General features: G+C 54.1%; 9 protein-coding genes across 9 annotated transcripts; 5 read left to right on the plus strand and 4 right to left on the minus strand.

The window, feature by feature from the left end:
• Positions 1-569: 569 nt before the first annotated feature.
• Positions 570-955, plus strand: PUNSTDRAFT_75675 (fungal hydrophobin; the record flags this gene model as incomplete). Its single annotated transcript, XM_007387826.1, has 3 exons — positions 570-647; positions 706-864; positions 914-955. Coding segments are annotated over 3 exons (279 nt in total), but the record flags the coding sequence as incomplete, so codon positions are not given.
• Positions 956-3171: 2216 nt separating this feature from the next.
• PUNSTDRAFT_138153 (hydrophobin-domain-containing protein) lies at positions 3172-4046 on the plus strand (the record flags this gene model as incomplete). Its single annotated transcript, XM_007387827.1, has 4 exons — positions 3172-3276; positions 3333-3740; positions 3798-3953; positions 4005-4046. The coding sequence occupies 4 exons, from the start codon at positions 3172-3174 to the stop codon at positions 4044-4046; spliced, it is 711 nt and encodes a 236-aa protein (XP_007387889.1).
• Positions 4047-5606: 1560 nt separating this feature from the next.
• Positions 5607-6557, plus strand: PUNSTDRAFT_138154 (class I glutamine amidotransferase-like protein; the record flags this gene model as incomplete). Its single annotated transcript, XM_007387828.1, has 6 exons — positions 5607-5622; positions 5731-5824; positions 5880-5998; positions 6057-6244; positions 6298-6411; positions 6465-6557. 6 exons carry the CDS (start codon positions 5607-5609, stop codon positions 6555-6557), a joined length of 624 nt encoding a protein of 207 aa, XP_007387890.1.
• A 395-nt stretch (positions 6558-6952) lies between these two features.
• PUNSTDRAFT_55277 (uncharacterized protein) lies at positions 6953-8437 on the minus strand. Its single transcript, XM_007387829.1, has 3 exons — positions 8185-8437; positions 7465-8120; positions 6953-7405 (listed from the first exon to the last, which is right to left on the minus strand). Exons 1-3 carry the CDS (start codon positions 8321-8323, stop codon positions 7319-7321), a joined length of 882 nt encoding a protein of 293 aa, XP_007387891.1. The 5' UTR covers positions 8324-8437; the 3' UTR covers positions 6953-7318.
• Positions 8438-8766: 329 nt separating this feature from the next.
• Positions 8767-9469, plus strand: PUNSTDRAFT_55278 (uncharacterized protein). The gene is made up of 3 exons (XM_007387830.1): positions 8767-8964; positions 9033-9269; positions 9333-9469. Exon 1 carries the CDS (start codon positions 8773-8775, stop codon positions 8947-8949), a length of 177 nt encoding a protein of 58 aa, XP_007387892.1. The 5' UTR covers positions 8767-8772; the 3' UTR covers positions 8950-8964; positions 9033-9269; positions 9333-9469.
• A 114-nt stretch (positions 9470-9583) lies between these two features.
• On the plus strand, positions 9584-10849 carry PUNSTDRAFT_138156 (NAD(P)-binding protein; the record flags this gene model as incomplete). Its single annotated transcript, XM_007387831.1, has 8 exons — positions 9584-9666; positions 9725-9801; positions 9861-10064; positions 10124-10186; positions 10251-10492; positions 10558-10650; positions 10712-10738; positions 10790-10849. The coding sequence occupies 8 exons, from the start codon at positions 9584-9586 to the stop codon at positions 10847-10849; spliced, it is 849 nt and encodes a 282-aa protein (XP_007387893.1).
• Positions 10850-10916: 67 nt separating this feature from the next.
• On the minus strand, positions 10917-11555 carry PUNSTDRAFT_138157 (uncharacterized protein; the record flags this gene model as incomplete). Its single annotated transcript, XM_007387832.1, has 1 exon — positions 10917-11555. One exon carries the CDS (start codon positions 11553-11555, stop codon positions 10917-10919), a length of 639 nt encoding a protein of 212 aa, XP_007387894.1.
• A 2032-nt stretch (positions 11556-13587) lies between these two features.
• On the minus strand, positions 13588-16048 carry PUNSTDRAFT_47211 (uncharacterized protein; the record flags this gene model as incomplete). The annotated part of the gene is made up of 6 exons (XM_007387833.1): positions 13588-13832; positions 14627-14711; positions 14764-15247; positions 15303-15895; positions 15936-15998; positions 16019-16048. The coding sequence occupies 6 exons, from the start codon at positions 16046-16048 to the stop codon at positions 13588-13590; spliced, it is 1500 nt and encodes a 499-aa protein (XP_007387895.1).
• Positions 16049-16073: 25 nt separating this feature from the next.
• On the minus strand, positions 16074-16759 carry PUNSTDRAFT_23155 (kinase-like protein; the record flags this gene model as incomplete). The annotated part of the gene is made up of 4 exons (XM_007387834.1): positions 16074-16145; positions 16200-16394; positions 16457-16525; positions 16580-16759. Coding segments are annotated over 4 exons (516 nt in total), but the record flags the coding sequence as incomplete, so codon positions are not given.
• Between the last annotated feature and the right edge of the window lie 926 nt (positions 16760-17685).

Raw genomic sequence — 17685 nt, forward strand, 5'->3', positions numbered from 1 at the left:
TGGCGCGCTGCTGGAGTTCGAAAACGAGACTGGACGATCACATCGGCACGTAAAGAGACGTGTTGCGCCCTGCATCATGGCAATTTTATCAATTCACTCGGTGAGTGCATCAGTCCGACGTGAGCACGAGACTACGGTGAGATTCGCAGTACGGACCCTCCGCCCGGGTTCACTTTGCAACGCTCAAAATATCAGCAGTTTCATATTCAATGAATGACGGCAACCCTCCCCAACCTCAATTTGACCGTTCTTGGTGACCGCATACGCTTTATTCCCTTCAGGACCAGCTTACACATTGCTATTCAGTAGGCAGGGGAGAGTTGTATAAAAGCACGAACCGCGAACGTCCTCTCTTCAGTGGAACGACCAAGTTCAACAGAGCCCCTGACCTCCATACAGTACTCGCACAACATGTTCGCTCGTCTTCCAGTCTCCATCGTCGCCATGCCCGTGCTTTTTGTCCTTGCGGCCGCCGCGCCTCACGCCCCGGTGACCACAGTCACGGTTGTAGGTGTCCCATCTAGATGCGTACCGTCACCCGCTGACCTGTATTTCCCCCACAGACTGCTCCGGCAGCGAGTGCTACCTCTGTGACTGTTAGCCAGTGCAACACCAGCTCCATTCAGTGCTGCAACAGTGTCCAAAGCGTTAGCGCCGTCTCCAATGCGATTACACGCTCAACTGACAATCCGTTTGCGATGCTAGTCATCTTCCCAATCCTCCGACTTGCTCCTAGGTCTTCTTGGGATTGTCCTTGACACCGTCGACGGTCTGATCGGCATCGGCTGCAGCCCCATCTCGGTACTCGGTCTCGGCAACGGCGGATGCAATGCCTCACCGGTCTGCTGTGAGAACAACAGTTTTGTAAGTGTCTAGCGCTCTCGTTACCACGATTCCACTCACGATTTTGCAGGGTGGCTTGATTTCGATCGGTTGTGTCGTCATACAACTTTGAGTTCTGTTAATCGCACTCTGACTCGCATGTGAGCACCCTGCGCAGAGAGGTTGTAGTGTACTGTAACGGTTACGACTTACTATCTCGGTAGCTGCTGTTCCATGATAGATCACTGTTGCTTTCTCGTCGGTTCCCAATCTGTAAATTATCCGTGTGAGCAGAAGCCACAAGATTCTATTCGGCATGAAAATATGCACCAATCAATAAAGGCCCGTAGTTTCAGAGCTGCTGCAGACACCATCGGTGAAGACCGTGATGAGTCGATTTGATCATCAGGCACCCCCGAGGTGACCACTCTGCTCGAGAACATACAGGAAATAGTCGTTGAGGCCGTCGACGTCCTCGTCGGCGTCGACTGCAGCCCAATGACGATGCTCGCCAGTGGCGAGGCCACCTGCAGTGCCAACCCTGCCTGCTGCGAGGAAATCTCGGCCTGTTGAGCACCATGGCCAAGTCGAGACTTATCATTAGGCTATAACCCAGGATAACGGTGTGATCGGCATTGGCTGAGTCCCCGTTGACCTGTCTCTTTGAACAGCTGCGTGCCAGTCGTGGTGTTCATGGTTGCTCCATGCGAGCGTGGTACATTCGAGAAATGCGATCCTGATTGGCCCCATGCATGCGCAGTTCTGTCAAATAGTTATATCTTGCGCCCGGACAATCATACCCATTATTGTTTCAAACCGAGAGAGGGCCTTCAGAGAGTAATGAACGAACACTAGGTTGAATGTGATGCATATGGCGACTTGGACCGTATCGGACTTGTGATTGCAAGCAAGTTGAGACCCCTCTCATCTTTTCCCCATAAGAGACACTTCCGATCGACTGCGAATGAGTAGCTTCATTGTGGCCGAATCGAGGGACCCAGTATGTACGCTGTCTCCGTTTGGAACGCGGCGATACGGTGACAGGAGCGAGAACCGCGGAGGAATAGAGCAGACGAGATCGACTGACTACAAACCTGGAAACCAGGGCCTGGCCGGCTTAGCGTAGGGTGTACAGTGGAGCGATGGGAGTTTTTCGTACTATCAGGTTGGTTGACTTTACGCCTTCTTCGACGAAACAAGCGCCTCCGCCCATGACATACTTATCCTAAGGAAATCCGCATATGCGGCGGGTCATCGTGCGTTGATCCCCATACAGCACGTACGTCACAGGTACTCTTTCTCGCCAGCTGATGATCCGCATCAGACTCGTAGCTGACAACCACAGCCTCTAAAGCTCTCGCTGCGATTCATTAGGGAGACCATCAGGAGGACCCCACATAAGTAACTTAGGGCCGCTCTGTATCGCAGCGCGGTGATCAGTCAAGTCAAGATGGCGTATATGTAGGGGCCCCGGTTACGGTTGGATATTCGAGACAGCACAATGCTCCAGCGGGTGGCGGAGGCCGTCGAATCAATCTTGCAACGCCGAGTGGGAGTTCCATTTGACAGGAAACGTGTTTGCACGAATGAGTGCCGCGGGCGATCCCTGTGCAGCGATCCGGAATCCACCGGTGGCAAGCAACTAAACTGCCAATTAGTGTCCGTAGCAGCCAGCAAGATATATCTTCTATCGACGAGAGCCTTCGTGCAATCCAATGAGCGCAGCGTCAAGTTGAGGGAGACAAGATCCGCGCGTGCGAATGTTTGCAAGCCGTCCCCCTGAATCACCATATGTGGCTCACCTGTACTTATGCTCTGACGTGGCGCTTTGGAATCATCCAGCAAGACCGGACGGGTTTCCTCTCTCGACTTGAGATTGCCTGGGGATACCGAACGTACTGCCAGCGATACGTTACTTGGCGCTCCCGATTCACTTTGCAGCTTCCAGGAATCGCCGGCCCCGCGAGTTCGACCAAAAGGTGGACTAACATCTTCGCTAGCGTCGTTAGCTGGAACAGAGGAAACGGCGCAGATGATGCTATCCACGTCTTGGTAGAAGATTCGCGCCCCCGCGCCGCATCATGCAGATCCGTCAAGCTTGATGCTGAACTATGGGTCCTTGTTCCCCCGAGCTTCGCATGGTTACCGCCTCACGTCAGTGTAGTCTGCATCTAGACTGATTAGATGGCGGAGACGATGGCGGTCCTTTTTGTCACTGGATCTTGGCGAGGGGCTGGATTGCAGTTATGACTGTCCATGAAAAGTAGAAAACGGAAGCATCGAACTCGCTCATTCCACAGTGCATCGGCATCCTCGTTCACTGAGTCTCCTGATATCCAACTAGCCACCATGTTTTCTCCTTCGTCGTCCGCCTTCGTTATGCTATCCACGCTGCTCGTCTTTTCAGCCGCGGCCCCTGGTCTATCTCCCGTAGAGACGACGACAGTTACAGTTGTAGGCACTTTTCACTTTCCCCAGCTACTCGCAGCCTCTGACATAGCTCCTCGTAGACCGTTGACACGTGCGCCACCTCAACCGTCGCGGGCTCTCTGCCCACTAGCGTTGGTACCTTGTCCAGCGCTACCGATGGCGTTTCCAGCACTACTGGTCTCGTGTCGAGCGTTGCTAGTAGCGCCGTATCAAGCGTTACTAGTGTCGTGTCGAGCGCTGCCGGTGGATCTGTGTCAAGCGCCGCTAGTGTTGCGTCGAGCGCTGCTAGTGTCGTGTCGAGCGCCGCTAATTCCGCGACGAGCGTTGCTGGCTCGGCGACGACTGGTGATGGCGCTCTGCCGACCAGCGTCCTGTCCAGTGCCATCGGTGCTTCGACGACGGTGACTGTCTCCGCACCGACTGCGACTGCTATCCCCGCAAGCCAATGCGATACAGGATCTCTTCAATGCTGTAACACCGTCATGAACGTCAGTACAATACCTCCTTGCGATATCATACTCCACTCATAAACTTTACCATCGCAGGCATCGTCACCTTCCGCCGACTTGCTTCTGGGCCTGCTCGGCATCGTCGTCAACGGTCTCGACGTCCTCCTGGGTGTTCAATGCAGCCCTATCTCAATCCTCGGGCTTGGAACCGCCAGCTGCAGCGCACAGACTGTCTGCTGCGAGGACAACTCGGTAAGCATCTTGTGATAGATCATTGACCTACGAGACTGATTCTCCCTACAGAACAGCTTGATCTCCATCGGCTGCATCGCCATCATTTTGTAGCTCATGATAGCCCACTACTTGCTACGTGACACGAACGGAGCGTCGAACAATTGTATATATACGGCCATTCATAAGTAGCCTACCGCTTTCGCTCGGACAGTTATGATTAAGCTGTGCCACTCAATGTGATCGTCGATAAGTACTTCAGTTAATGTGCAAACCGCGCGGCGCGGACGCCTCGCTGAAAGGGAGCATCAATCATCGCAGACTCTTTTTTGACTGGTCGGGCGAGACGCGTCGACGTTCTTAGACCTTCGTTTTCGTCCATCATGCATCAACTTTCAACTCTCAGATCTCAGCGTTCATACGCTGCTACCCCGTCGCGCTTCTCTTTCGAAGTCAAGGATGTTCAGTCTATGCGACTGCACTGATTCCGCAGACTATGTGGGCTCTGTTGCTTTGTGCAGGGGCGACCAAGAGAACGAGAACGAGCCCAACAGTCGAAAGCATAGAATGCGGACGCTGCCTCCTAAGGGTATCGTACGAGAGCGGGATTCAACGGAGTAGCACTACGGATCCATACAACGTGTATGCCTTCGTTGGTTTGCGCCGCTCCTCTTTGACCATATAAACAGCTCCTGGTGTGAAGGCGAAAGAATTGACGTGCCATTGGTGGTGAGGCGCTGCTTCCTGTAGTCCACGCGATGATGACAACCACATTACCGGCCCACCATCATGCGTAATGTCCCGAGCTTCTCGTACTCGACGACTCGTGGCCCTCGAGGATAACCACCCTCTTGTTCAGCTATGTTGATGCTGAGTCAACGCCGCGGTAACCGCGCCTGAGCAATCCGCCCGTAGCGTTGCTGGGAAAAAGTCTGTGCTGCCGTCCTCCGGTAACGTCACAATTTGTGCCTTCTGGGATGGCATAGCTGACTCTAGCTCAACCGAAGTGATATATGCCGTACGATATCTCGCCAGGGCAAACTTCTCCACGATGACGCATGAGGAAATCATGCCAACCCATCCTCCGCGATATATCGAGCCATCGAATGCACCCTTGTAGGCATATTAGAGCTGGAGGCGACATATCTCGGTTCATGGAACGGCCTGCTTGCGATACGGATCGATCATGAGGACAGATATTGGGATTTTATCAAGAACACCCGTCGATGTCCCGTTGATCTCGCATGGTCTCAATATCGACCGTTGTCGTTGCTTGCTGTGCACCGCTGGGCATGCGATCTATTCGCATTGGCACCGACGTACGGGATGCTTACGCGTCCTCCCCCGGCGCGTCTACAGGCCCTCTCACGGTGCGCGGGGGTCGCTCTGTGAATCACCCTTCTGCTGCCTTCTTCCTACTGCCATCCGCCGCCGTGCATCAATTAGCAATTGCGCGCAACAAGCTCAAATGGACAACATCACCTTACCTTTGTACCGCTGTGTCACCCGCCCTTACCTCATACAGCTCGAGTTCCCATGCACGCGGCAAATGTACTGCGCACGAAGGGAGCATGAGCCTATTCAAACCTCCGCCATCGCAGCATTCATAAGCCTCGCGAGTTGCGACCCTGCGCGCAAGTTCGTCCAGCAATCGAATCTGTCACTTTCAGCACCATGTCCACTCCGGAACGTCTGTCAGTCGCCGTCTGCGTGTACGAGCATGTCACCACCCTAGACTATCAATAAGTGTCTCCTCGTTAAAGTGGGTTACCGTAAACGCTGATATCCCTTTGCACAGGTCCACTGGACTTTCTTGGATTTGTTGAGACATTGTCGCAAAGCGGAGGAGCACCGCATACGCCGAAGTATGTGTTTGATATCGATGTTCTGAGGTATGTGCCGGTTTCTTGCTTCGTTTGAACCCAGCAGTGACTGAGGCGCGCATAGCAAATCTTTGGAACCGGTGAAGCCCTTTGGGGCCGGTCCCCGTGTTTCTCCTACCTCCACGTACGGAGCGGCATTGGGATCGGATGGCAAGCAATACGATATCATTGTCATTCCTGCAGGTGGGTGTATCCAGCAGTGGTGTATAAGCTTGCGATAACCTTGGACGTCGGCACACAGGATCATCATGGATCGGCGCTCAGGAACAGGAGGCCGTTGACTTCATCACCAAACAGGGAGCCAAAGCCAAGTACGTGTTGTCCGTGTGCCTTGGCAGCGGCATCCTCGCGGCGTCCGGCCTATTAGATGGGAAACGCGCAACGTCGAACAAGATGTTTTTCAAAGAGGTCGCAGGAGTTTTCCCGAAGGTGCCGTCAGCCATGATACGATCTGCGAGTGGATGCTGACTCGTAGAGGCTAGGTCAACTGGGTCCCCAAGGCCCGTTGGGTCGTAGACGGAAAGTTCTGGACAGGGTCTGGCGTGACGGCAGGGTTCGATATGGCCTATGCTTTCGCCAGCGAGTTGCTCGGCAAGGTGTGTCAAACTTCAATGGTGATAATCCTGGCACTTAGCATTGGCGCGGACAGGAATGGGCGGACAAGTTGGCTGCCTTTATCGAGTACAAGCCTGCCACAGATCCGGAGGATGACGAGTTCGCTGCTGTGTATGGATTGGTGTAGAACAATGCTAAGGATCGAGGAACGTATGTGGATGAATAAACCTCGCGGATCTCGTAACATCAGGGTCAGGGATTGAGAGCCGAACCAGGTAATGCGGGCGCGGGCTCGGGTCAGCGATCAGCCTGACCAACCATGGCGTCGAATGTACCGCTAGCCAGGATCTGATCAGTCATGGAGAACACCGGTGATCCAACATGCATCGTCCAGGCGTCAGGTTTCCCGTCAATATGAGGATCCTCATTACTTCGTCATTCCGAGCAATGAACCATGGAGTAGTCGGGCATTCTGGTGTGCAAGGTTGTTCAGAGATTCGTCAAGTAGCAATGGTTCTTGAGATCGGAAATCATACGTCTACGCTATTATTGTGCACGATTTTGATTCAGTAGTGCTGTCTCGTTTGCTGCGCCAGGATCAGACACCATGCAGCTCTGTAACAGTATGACATTCAAAGGAGTAACGGCAAGTACTCCCGAAACCTGCCCGCTAGACGCCCGTCTATAGCTGTCACCAACGAGCTCTTCATAAAGTGCCGCACGACCGTTGACGCAGTTGATAGCGCATGCTTGTTGACCTCTTTTCCGGTCCGAGCGGCAGTTCGCAACGACCGGAGGCTAAGTAGAATCTGGGACATTCGACGGTTTGTGCCAGAGAGGGCCGTGGCATCAACCGCCAGCCTTGATACCTGACTGGCACCTATACTGGACAAGGCGTACGGATAGAATGTCCTCTCCAAAGGCGGCGTTGGGTTTAGTTGCAGCCGCTCACGTCTTCGTATGGGCTTTCGCTGCTCGCGCGGCTTCGCGTTTCTTCTTTAACGCAGCTAACCTGTCCTTCAGGCTTTGTGCGCGCTGTAATTCAAGTCATTCAGCATGGGCGCCTTCTAGGTCGCGAAGCCCCGGCTACATACCATGTCAGCCTCCTCCTGCGCTTGCTCCTCCTCCATCAAACGGTCCATGATCAATTCCCTCTCCTCCTGCTCCTTTCGCTTCCATTTCGTCTCCTCGTCCTCTTCCTCCTCGACCACCTGCGCCTCGTCCTCGCCCTGCGTCGGCATGCCGGCGTCCACGACATTCAGCACCGGCTCGGCGACGATCGTCGCCTGCTGGAACGCCTCGTGCGATACCTCCTTCTTGTCGGGGGCGAGCACGAACTTTTGGAATTCTTCCCATTCCTCGTCCACTGGCCCTTTCTTCTGTTCCCCAGTAACGTCTGGCTTTTGTTGTGCCGCGTCCGCGTCTTCGTCTTCGTCGTCAGATAGGGATTTGGGTGGTGGTGCGCGTGATGGATCGGAGAAGAAGTCCGCAGGGAAACCGCCACTTTGTCCTGGTATGCCAGCGTATGCGGATCCAGATTCGTCGTCTTCGCCTTCATCATCTGATGCAGCGTCGACGAGCTTAGCTTTCTTTCCACCAGCACCAGCCGTTTCATCGTCCGCTTTCCGCTTCCCTCTTGCCTGCTCGGCCCTCAACCGCGCCTCCTCCCTCGCCCTCTCCTCTTCTCTCTTCCGCTCTTCCTCTTTCAGTCGGAGCACATTCGTGCGGTGCGCCTTGCTCCCGAGGTGGCCTGCGCATTCGACGCGTCGGTGAGGCTATATGGTATAATCGACAGGAACGCATGCGCGGCGTACCTTCCCAAGCGGAGGCGTGCTTCACGGCGGTCCCGCAAACCGTACAGCGCAGCTGCCCCGCGGAGTTGTACGTCGCGAGCGGATGAGTTATCCGGACCTCCTGTCGCTTGGCTTTGAGGAGAGCCCGAGCGTCGGCCATGGCGCCGGAGGCTTGCAGCAGTATGCAGTGTATGTAACAATGTCGGCGGTAACTTAGGTCGTAATTCGTTTCTGCCGTCCAAAAGTCCTCAGTCTTTGCACTGTGGCACGAGCTATGTGGGCGGAGAACAGCCGTGCCGATTGTCAGAGGATGCGGGGGAGGGTGGCAAACGAGAAATAGACAGCGCGACCGGGGGCATGAACCTCTTCTACGTACTCTTTCTCTTCGTTCACCTGGGTTCGACTGATCTCCACTCATACATCGTCACATCACAAATCCTGCCTGCCCAGCAACGACATGTGCATATATACCGCCATGTCCTGCACGTGTATAAGCGCCTCGCTCCGGATGTACGCCCAGGAGTGTTCACCGGATCCTCCGCGCCTTGGATCAAGAATTCGCCCTGTACGAAACGGGATCACCAACTCGGCTCGAACATATCGAGGATGATGGCTGCATATCAATCAGTGCGCAATGGGTACGTGGATATGGACTCGACGCTTTCCTGGCCTACAGGCGGTGGGTCAAACGGCTGGGCATGCTGTTCTGGCGAGTTTTGCTCGACCCGCAATCCATCGCATACCATCTCCAAGCTTATTGACGATACCTCAACTTTCCGTTCATGAATATCATCGCCGCAGGTGTGTAAACCATTTTTGGCTCACATATGCCGTGATACAGATACTCAACGGGGATATTGGCAGAATAGCCGCATCATGGAGAGCAACTGCTCAGTACACTCTGCGCTCGAGCAACGGAGCAAATAGCAGCGAAGCTTGGCCGGGACTGTGAACTGCGAGGACGTGTGACGAATGCATATGGCGTCCATGTCCGGTGAAGGCCGGTGGGCCCCGCGCATTAGGGTATCTGCGAATTGGGGATGAAGGAAGCAAGATGCACCGCTGGGCTACGATGTTCTCCGGGATTGCTTCTATGACTGCGAACGGTATGCACGGTGACATCTCACCGAGTGAGAGAACCGGTATTCAATGGGCTTCTGTTTTACCAGGACGTTCACGATGCGAAGCAGTCGCAAGCTCGTCCAATAAGTGGCTACCAAGCAGCGATCAGTCGTAGGGTGCCGGCATCTCATGGACCCATCCATGTCCTATCGGATCCTGTGCGCACAGACGCCACCGCTTGGGGCTGGCAGTCACAAACGCGGTGCTATATTCGCGGACTTGTTAGTGTTCATTTGACGCACTCACGGAGCTGCTCACGGGTTCGACGCTCCAGGCGCTACTCTCATTTCACCTCGGGATGTCTATCTTCCTTGCTGACAAAGTGATGGTGCCATCGACTTCCATCGCGTCTGACCAATCCATGACCAATCAAGAGATGAGGTGAGCATCTCATGTGTTTGAATAAAAGTCCCGTCTCATCTCTTTTACCCTCGATAAGATCCCTTTTGTTACACGATATGCCGGACAAACTCCAAGGCAAACGCATCGTCATCGTCGGTGGTACCAGTGGTCTCGGTAGGTTCCCCTGAGTCTTAGCCCACTGCATGCATATATGCTAACGGGTCACTTTGAAGGCTTCGCAGTCGCCAAGGCCGCTTTGTATGCTGGGGCCTCCGTGATAGTCTCCTCTTCGAATCAGGGAAGGGTTGACGCGGCCGCGAAGAAACTTTCGGACCTCGGCACTGGTCAGTCCGTGGAAGGTCGCGTATACGACGTCAAGGCCGGCGAAAGCGCCAGCAAGGAGTTCTTTGAAGCGTTGCCCGAGTTCGACCATTTAGGTAGGGACCTCCACATCTTCATCCCTTCGCTGAGCGTTTGACACTAATCCGCTCGGCAGTCTGGACGGCGGGAGATCTCCTCCCGTTAGGCTATCCTGATCATGATTTAGCCAACATTCATGGTCGGTCTTGGTCTCCGTGCATGCATTTCAAATATGTCGCTCATCTCTCCTTCATGCGATATAGATGCATTTGTGACGCGGACCACGGGTCCCATTTACGCCGGCAAGTACGCTCCCCCGCGTATGCCCAAGAACTCAGACTCCTCGATCACATTCACGATCGGCTTGGCCACCCGAAAGCCGCCGAAGGGATGGGCGCTAGTAACCGCCGTTGGTGGCGCCACCGAGCGTTTCACGAAGGGACTGGCGGTTGAGATCGCGCCGATCAGAGTTAACGTCGTCAGCCCGGGCTTGGTCATCACGGAGGTGAGGAGCGATCTCGACTTACGTATTCACAACTATTCTCATCGCCGTGATACGACATCGCGCAGTTCTTGGACCATCTGCCGGCGGAGGATGTGAAGGCCATGATTGATCACCAGACCATGGCGCTCCCGGTGAAGCACGTTGCCGATGCTGATGAGGTGCGCCTCACTTATTCTGCGATGAAGTCGATCTGAACGCATCTTGCACCCCTCTCCCCAGGCGGCTGAGGCTTATCTGTACTTGCTGGTATGAATCGGAGATCTTCATCCATGCGCATGTGCTGACGAGTTGTTACAGAGGTGTGCGTATGTCACAGGGGAAACCCTGAACGTCGACGGTGGAGCCGTCCTGGTATGAATCATTGACTGCACCCATAAAAATGGACGGCGACGAGAATATGTCATGTTATGTATGTGCTACATCCCTAGCACAATCCGTCTTGACGCGAGAACTGCTCGAAGAACGCTACCGCATCTTCGGGGGTCTCGACGGCATCAATCTGCCTCTGCCTCTCCACGACCGTTGGATGAGGCTGACAATCCCGCTCCGACTCGGTCTTGGGTCGCTTCGGCGAGGGTACATCGGGTGCCCCCGCGCGTACCGCGAGACTATCGTCTTCGCGCTTCCGCTTCAGCGACGTCGACGGGTCGGGTGAGGGCACGACCTTCGGGGCGGGTTCGGCGGGCTGCACCGCGATGAGCTTGTCATTCTTGCTGGCGACGGACGGCTTGCGCTTGAGGATAGACGCAGCTTTCGCCTTGGGAGTGGCCTTGGCCTTGTTAGTCAGTGGCTTTGCCGTGGCCGGCGGAGCGGGCGTTGGCGTTGAGACGCTAGGGCCGGGAGTCGAAGTAGATGCAGCGGTGGAGGGCGGCGTGCGCACGGAGGCGGCCGTGAGATTCGGCGGGAGATGCGTCGCTGTTTCCTTACCCGCGGTGGCCGGTGAGTTCATCGATGCCTGCGGTGGCCGTTGAAGCACAGCTTGCGGCGCTTGTGGTTGGATCTGCGGATGCTGCTGCTGGTGAAAGCCTTGCTGAGCTGACACCGGCCTTTGCCCAGGTATCATCGGTCATCCTTAGGGCGGAATCATGCCGTGAAGAACTGGTGGTTGCACGACGTGCTGCTACTGCTGTTGTGCATTTTGACTAGCTTGTCAGAGCTAAGAGGTTCTTGAAGACCTCCTCGGCAGTTTGGGCTTGTGATATCATCGACTTCACTGTGTTGAGGTCCCTTTGTACTTCGGCGTCGCAGAGGACATCAGGATTTCCTGTTGATGTGCAAGGAGAGTCTACACGAGCACGATTCAATTGTTGCGGGAAAAATTAGAACGTCGGAGAATACTCACAATGACAACTAGCTTGCGAAGAGTGGGCTCGTCCCTTAGAATGGCAGCGTACCACGGCAGTCTGGGATCCAGGTCACTGGCAATGCGGAGGAGGTGCTCAAACGCTTGAAAATACTCCAGTCACTGCTCGTCCGGTAGGATCAGTTGCTGGACCCTAGCCGGATCCCGGTTAGCGATGAAATCCTGCTTGAACTTCTGTACGATCTTGACCGCGTTCTGCGCTTGAACCTGCATCGGCGGCATGATTGCTTGGCGCTGCGAAGACTGCTGTGATGTTGATTTTTAGAATCCCCGATTTGCCAGGCCAAACGTTGGGTCGGGCAGTCACCGGGTAGGTTGAGGGATGTCCTTATTTTATCCAAATGGGTGTACCGCAGTTTGTAGCCTAATGGATAAGAATCCGGGCGAGAGGTCTCGGGTCTGGGAGCGTGGGAAGGCTCAACCAGGGCAAGAAAACGGGATGCAGCGGAAGGGCGTCAACTCGGGACGCTTATATATCGTAGATACGTAATAGAGGGACATTGACTCCGGTCTGGGAGAATGCGCTAGACGTGTTGAAGTGTCGGGGAGGAGATATGTTGATATTCACTCGAATCACACTTAGGAACTTAGGGACTCAACCAACTGATGTGGGAGAATTAAGATGCATTGCTGAGGACTGAAGAGCCTCTTTCATAGATGGTACAAGGCTAAGGCTACGGCCGAAACGAGGTACCTAAGCCCGAAACCATCGAGAGTGAAAATAAATGGGGGCTGAGAGAAGAGGATGAAGCGATTCTGGAAAGCTCTAGGACGGCCTTGAAGTCGTCTGGAGCGGTGGAGATCTCAAAATAAGAAACAGGAACAAGGAGGAATAGTTGGAGCGGCGTCATTGCATATGCATCGAGCGGCGGCTTCCTGTTTTCGAGGTAAATCTCAATTTTAGAGAGTTAAAACGTATTTCCTGGGCCTTGCAGACGGGTTGTAACTGGCCGAATGGTCGAAACACATCGGGAAAGGCACTGCTTGAAGTGTGGAAGCGGTTTGAGGGTGTTCTGAAGCCTCTAGAATCCGTGGATCCCGATACGAGGGGCGGACGCAGGCGATTACCCGAAAAGGGAATTCACACGCCCAAAAGGGCAAGGGGCTGTGTCGAGCCGCCCTGCTCCTGCTCACGGGAATTGCTGACTTGAGGCTCGCTCGCTCACTCTGCTGGTCGGGCTCTTCGTATCTCGTAGTGTGTATTATCTTGCTATTCTACTCAGATACGGGCCTGCGGCATGACACTGCTGCTGCTACTGTTGGCCATGCTGTCCGAGATGAACGAACATTTCTTGTCCTTGCTGCTCGTTGGTCTGCCGAGACATCCCGAATGGATGCTGTTGCTGTTGTGGCATCTCCGCGGGGTCGTTGTCGCGCGGCGGGTGCCCAAACCTGTGGCTGCTGAGTCGCAACGGGAACAGGGAAGTTGGGCTGTTGGGGTTGTTGAAGCATGGCTGCGCCACGATGACGTATCGACTCGTACTTCTCTTGTATTTTGCTCGTTACAAGCAAACGTTATTTACCGCTGCCTGTGTATCGATCCGTATTTATAAGGCGACGTGACAACATGGATAATACAACCAAAGCCAGGCAAGAACTTTTACGGAGGAAGTAAGCAGAGATCTCTCGGGACGGACGAGTCTTATCCGTGCATATATGTATGGCGTGATGGAGGATCACAGGTTTGCTCCGCCGCCGAGTCCCTTCCGGATCTGCGCCCGCTATTGCTCGTTCACGCCCTGAGTCTTGTCGAATACGGCATTTGCGCCCGCTGCTGCTCGCTCTGCTGCAGCTGGGTACGGTGCCGTTCGATGAGCGCGATGAGCTCCTCCTGCAAGCCGGCAGCGCGCATCTGCTGCACGGTTGAGTGCGCGTGCTGCAGCATGAGCTGCATCGTCGCTACATCTGCGGGCCGCTGAGCCGGCCTCACCGATTGACCGTTCGCGGCCATGCCCGGACGCTGTTGCAATTGTAGACCTTGCGCGCGCCGTTACTTAACCTGTTCTGGTCGCGTGACCTGTTCTGGTTGTAGTACGTGGGGATGGGCAACGCCCAGCCAAAAATTCGACTCCGACATAACTTCCCACACATAGCACTGCCACGATAATGAAGGTACCGGACACAGTGTCATGTCCGACCAGTCTCTGCAGTCAACCGTGCCAGCTGACATTTAGGACTGTAGAGAGACTACCAATGAAATTTGATTCTCGAGAGAATGTTCAAAAAAGAATTTCTTTCCTTGTCCTCTGAGTAGTGTAAACTGATATCAGCACCGCTTAAAAGGGCCAAACATGAAAATCTATCCTCAACATATTGTCTATTGGCACCCAAAAGAATATTATAGAACGGTTTTGCAATTTTAGAACCTTTGTGGAAGGTACGGCACTTGGTGCAAGAAGATCTCTTTTTGCGGGAGTTTGAGCGTCGAGAGTCAGCCACTAAACTCCGCACAGCCACTTGGCGGTGCTCTGTAAGAGGGAGCGCGTAGTTTGCAGCAACCAAGGGTGTTTAAATTTGATTAGATAGTAAGATATGTCAGTTTATCTATTTTTGAAAGCTTCGCAGAATTTATGACTTGGGAGAAAGGTCGAGGAATGAGGTTGGACACACAACAACGCGCACATCAAGTAAATGCGTGGCAGTGTAACCGTGGGATTGGTTACGCCTACTTCGTAGGCGTTGCCCATCCCCATAGTACGCTAGCTCGAACTCGAGCAGGTACGTGTCAATGTCATAGCAGGCCTGCAGGCCTTGAGCTGCTCCTGGTGCACATTTGGCGGGCTCGTGCCCGTTTCCGGGGAAAGCGACAAAGCCCAGACGTCCACCGATGACGGGCCACAACTCTTTCTGCGTCACCTACGACTATGAGTCAGAAAATGCGGGTGAAGGATCGGAGGGTCGACTACACCTGTTTCCGACCACCTTCTCGCATAACCTCATAATGGTCGACCGGTCGATGGTCAATCTCCATCAACCGCTTGTCATGCTGAATGGCCTTCTGGTTGCATTTCGTGCGATACGCAGTCGAGAACTTGATCTGGTCCACCGGCGGAGGCATGACCCACTGTATCTGATCCATATGGGTCGCGCCCATCATCGGCTGGGCACTAGCAATGGGTTGACTAACGATGGGTTGAGGAGGGATGAGGTTCGGGTGCGGGGTCGTTCGAGCGGATATCTGCGGCGGCGACTGCAGCTGAGGGTGGGGAGGAATCTGCCTAGGGCTGGGTTGCATGTTAGGCAGGTGCGGCTGGCTCATGCCCTGAAAGTGCGGAGTAGGCTGACGCTGCGTCGGCTGACCGGGAAAGGGCTGCTGGGAGCCAGGCGGAGACCATCCGGGTTGACCCACGTTCGCCGACCGTGGGTGAAGCGGTGGCGAAGACGAATGAGGGCTGGCTCGCGATGGTCAGGATAAAGTCTTCATAGGAAGCATGATTGAGGACTCACGGTATCGATTGACCCATTGTCGGGTTCATTGCGTTGACCAGCGTGCTCGGCATCTGTTGCGTATGCTGCGAGCGGAGTTTGTTGATACGCGCTGCAAGTTGTTGCACCATCGCCCTCTGCCGCTGTATGGCATCCTGGAGCTGGGATAATCGGCTGAGGGAGAATTTATCGGACATGCCTGCGCGAGCATCATGCAGCTGGTTGAGTTGGCCCTCTAAATCATGCATGTGTGCCCGGACCCGCTGGGCCTGTTCGATGGTCTGCATATTGACCGGAGCGCCTGGGTTGAGCATGCCAGGCTGAGGGAGCTGATTACCCTGCGGCATGGCGAGGTGGTTGCCAGCCTGCTGCTGACCGTCCATGCCACCATGCATGGGGGCAGCGGGATTGAACGCGTTCTGGGGGTGATGAGCGCCCGTGCTGGGCTGGACCATGCCGTTTCCAGTGTTGAGGGATCCGGCTTGCAGCTCGTGAAGGCCGCCGGGCTGCTGATGCTGCTGTTGGCCCCCCATCGTGGGAAGGTTGAGTTGACGCGTTTGGAACCTGATCTGGTCCACCAGCGGAGGCATAACCCACTGCATCTGAGTGTAGCACTGTAAGTAGATGCTTACCGCCGGTATGAAGACGTTATACCCTAATTTTTTTGATTTGAGCCAGGGCCTGAGATGCGGTAGGACGGTAGTTGCCCCAGCAAGCCTGAATGATGTCCCATATACCTTCATCAGGTACAGAAACAATGCAGTCATCCGGCTGTGGGCGATTCAGGCGTTCTCCCTTGAGCAGGCAAGCGATCACAGAACAATCACGGGGAATTTCATAGAATGGAGGCTTCAGGGTGATTATCTGGAAGAACACCTCTTCAGATCAAGCTCACGATCAAAGATGAATAGAAGTGACCTCAAGACACAGGCATCCAAAAGAGTACATATCGGTTGAAAAGGTGCGCTTGAAGTCGGACTCGAAGAGCTCGGGGGCCGTCCATCGTGGATTCCCACGACCTTTTGTGGATTTGTCGTGGATTTGATCCAGTAAAGATATCAAGCCAAAGTCTGAGATGTATGCTCGACCATTTTCATCCAATAGTATGTTTACCTGGAAGGGTTTATGCTCCTTTGAGATCTGCGAATATTTAGAGTAGCACTGCGTGAACGCACTGCACGCAGGTCACCATGGACGTAATGTTGTCCATGCAAATAGCAAAGCCCCTCCAGAATGTCACGAATCTACTTGATTCATCAGCGCATTCGGGAGGCTGAACATTGCTTGATACTACGCACGACAGGAAGGAGATGTAATCTCTCGCGTTCGCGCTCTGCATGCGTGGACAGATTTCCACCCCGCATACATGGAGATATCATGCACACGGAGCTGCGTAGATCGCAATCTTGATACAACCCGAGGAATGGAACGATACACGGATGCCGGAGCTGACGCCATGCAAGTGCCTCTCGACAAAGCATCTGCGCATCATGAGCATAAGCAGGCGAAGGATTCACACAGCAACGACTGAATGCTGACCTTCTGATGGGCTTCGGGGTTTAAGGTGCCTTCGAATATGCGCAATCGTTTCAATACCACGGGCCGGTCCTCATATGTTCCCCCAAATACATCGGCAAAACCACCGGTTCCAATTAGCCGATCGGAGGATGATTGGACCTTTTTCAGGAAGAGGGATGACGGTATGACACCGCTTTTGTCAGAAAGCGTACGCAGCATACCGCAAGCAATGCGCCGAAGATCAGAATAATCGGGACACACGGTGATATCTTTTACTATATCAATGTGAGAGAATGGTCCGGAGCGATCCAAAAACTGCGCGAGCATAGGGTCAGGATCCGTCCGTAATTAGTATGTGTGGGGGAGCGCACCTCTTGGAGCAAGTTGAGGAAGGAGTCGGCCTCGTTATCACGAAGCACGTATATGGCGCTATGCCACTCTTGATACCTGATTACGATGCACATACGGCGAATGACTTCTAGTTCGTCCGCAGTGGCCGAAGCCTTGATTAGAGCATTTTGTCCGAGCCCTAGTTGAAAGCTCAGCTAAAGTCGGTTCGAATTCAGTACCTGGTCGACGAAGATGTCCAATATGTACGCACAGACAACAGCCACGTTTGGAATCGATGATAATGAACCAGGCAAAAGAGGAGGTATTGCGAGTCACTCTCTTGGCTGTACTCCTTAACCTGAAGTAGATGCCTATCTTCCCTCGTGTCATGGAAGGGCGCATATATAGAGGAGGAAACATGTACGTGACAAGCTTGGCATCAGTCGTTTCATCGTCTTGGAACGCGCTAACTTCTGTACTGAGAGCGACAGCAAGGTTCTGTGCATATGTATATATATTCGATTTAGTGCCACAATCGAAGAGGACAGATGACGAG

This window comes from Punctularia strigosozonata (genome assembly GCF_000264995.1).
Source record: "Punctularia strigosozonata HHB-11173 SS5 unplaced genomic scaffold PUNSTscaffold_15, whole genome shotgun sequence".
In the NCBI taxonomy this organism is placed as follows: Eukaryota; Fungi; Basidiomycota; class Agaricomycetes; order Corticiales; family Punctulariaceae; genus Punctularia; species Punctularia strigosozonata.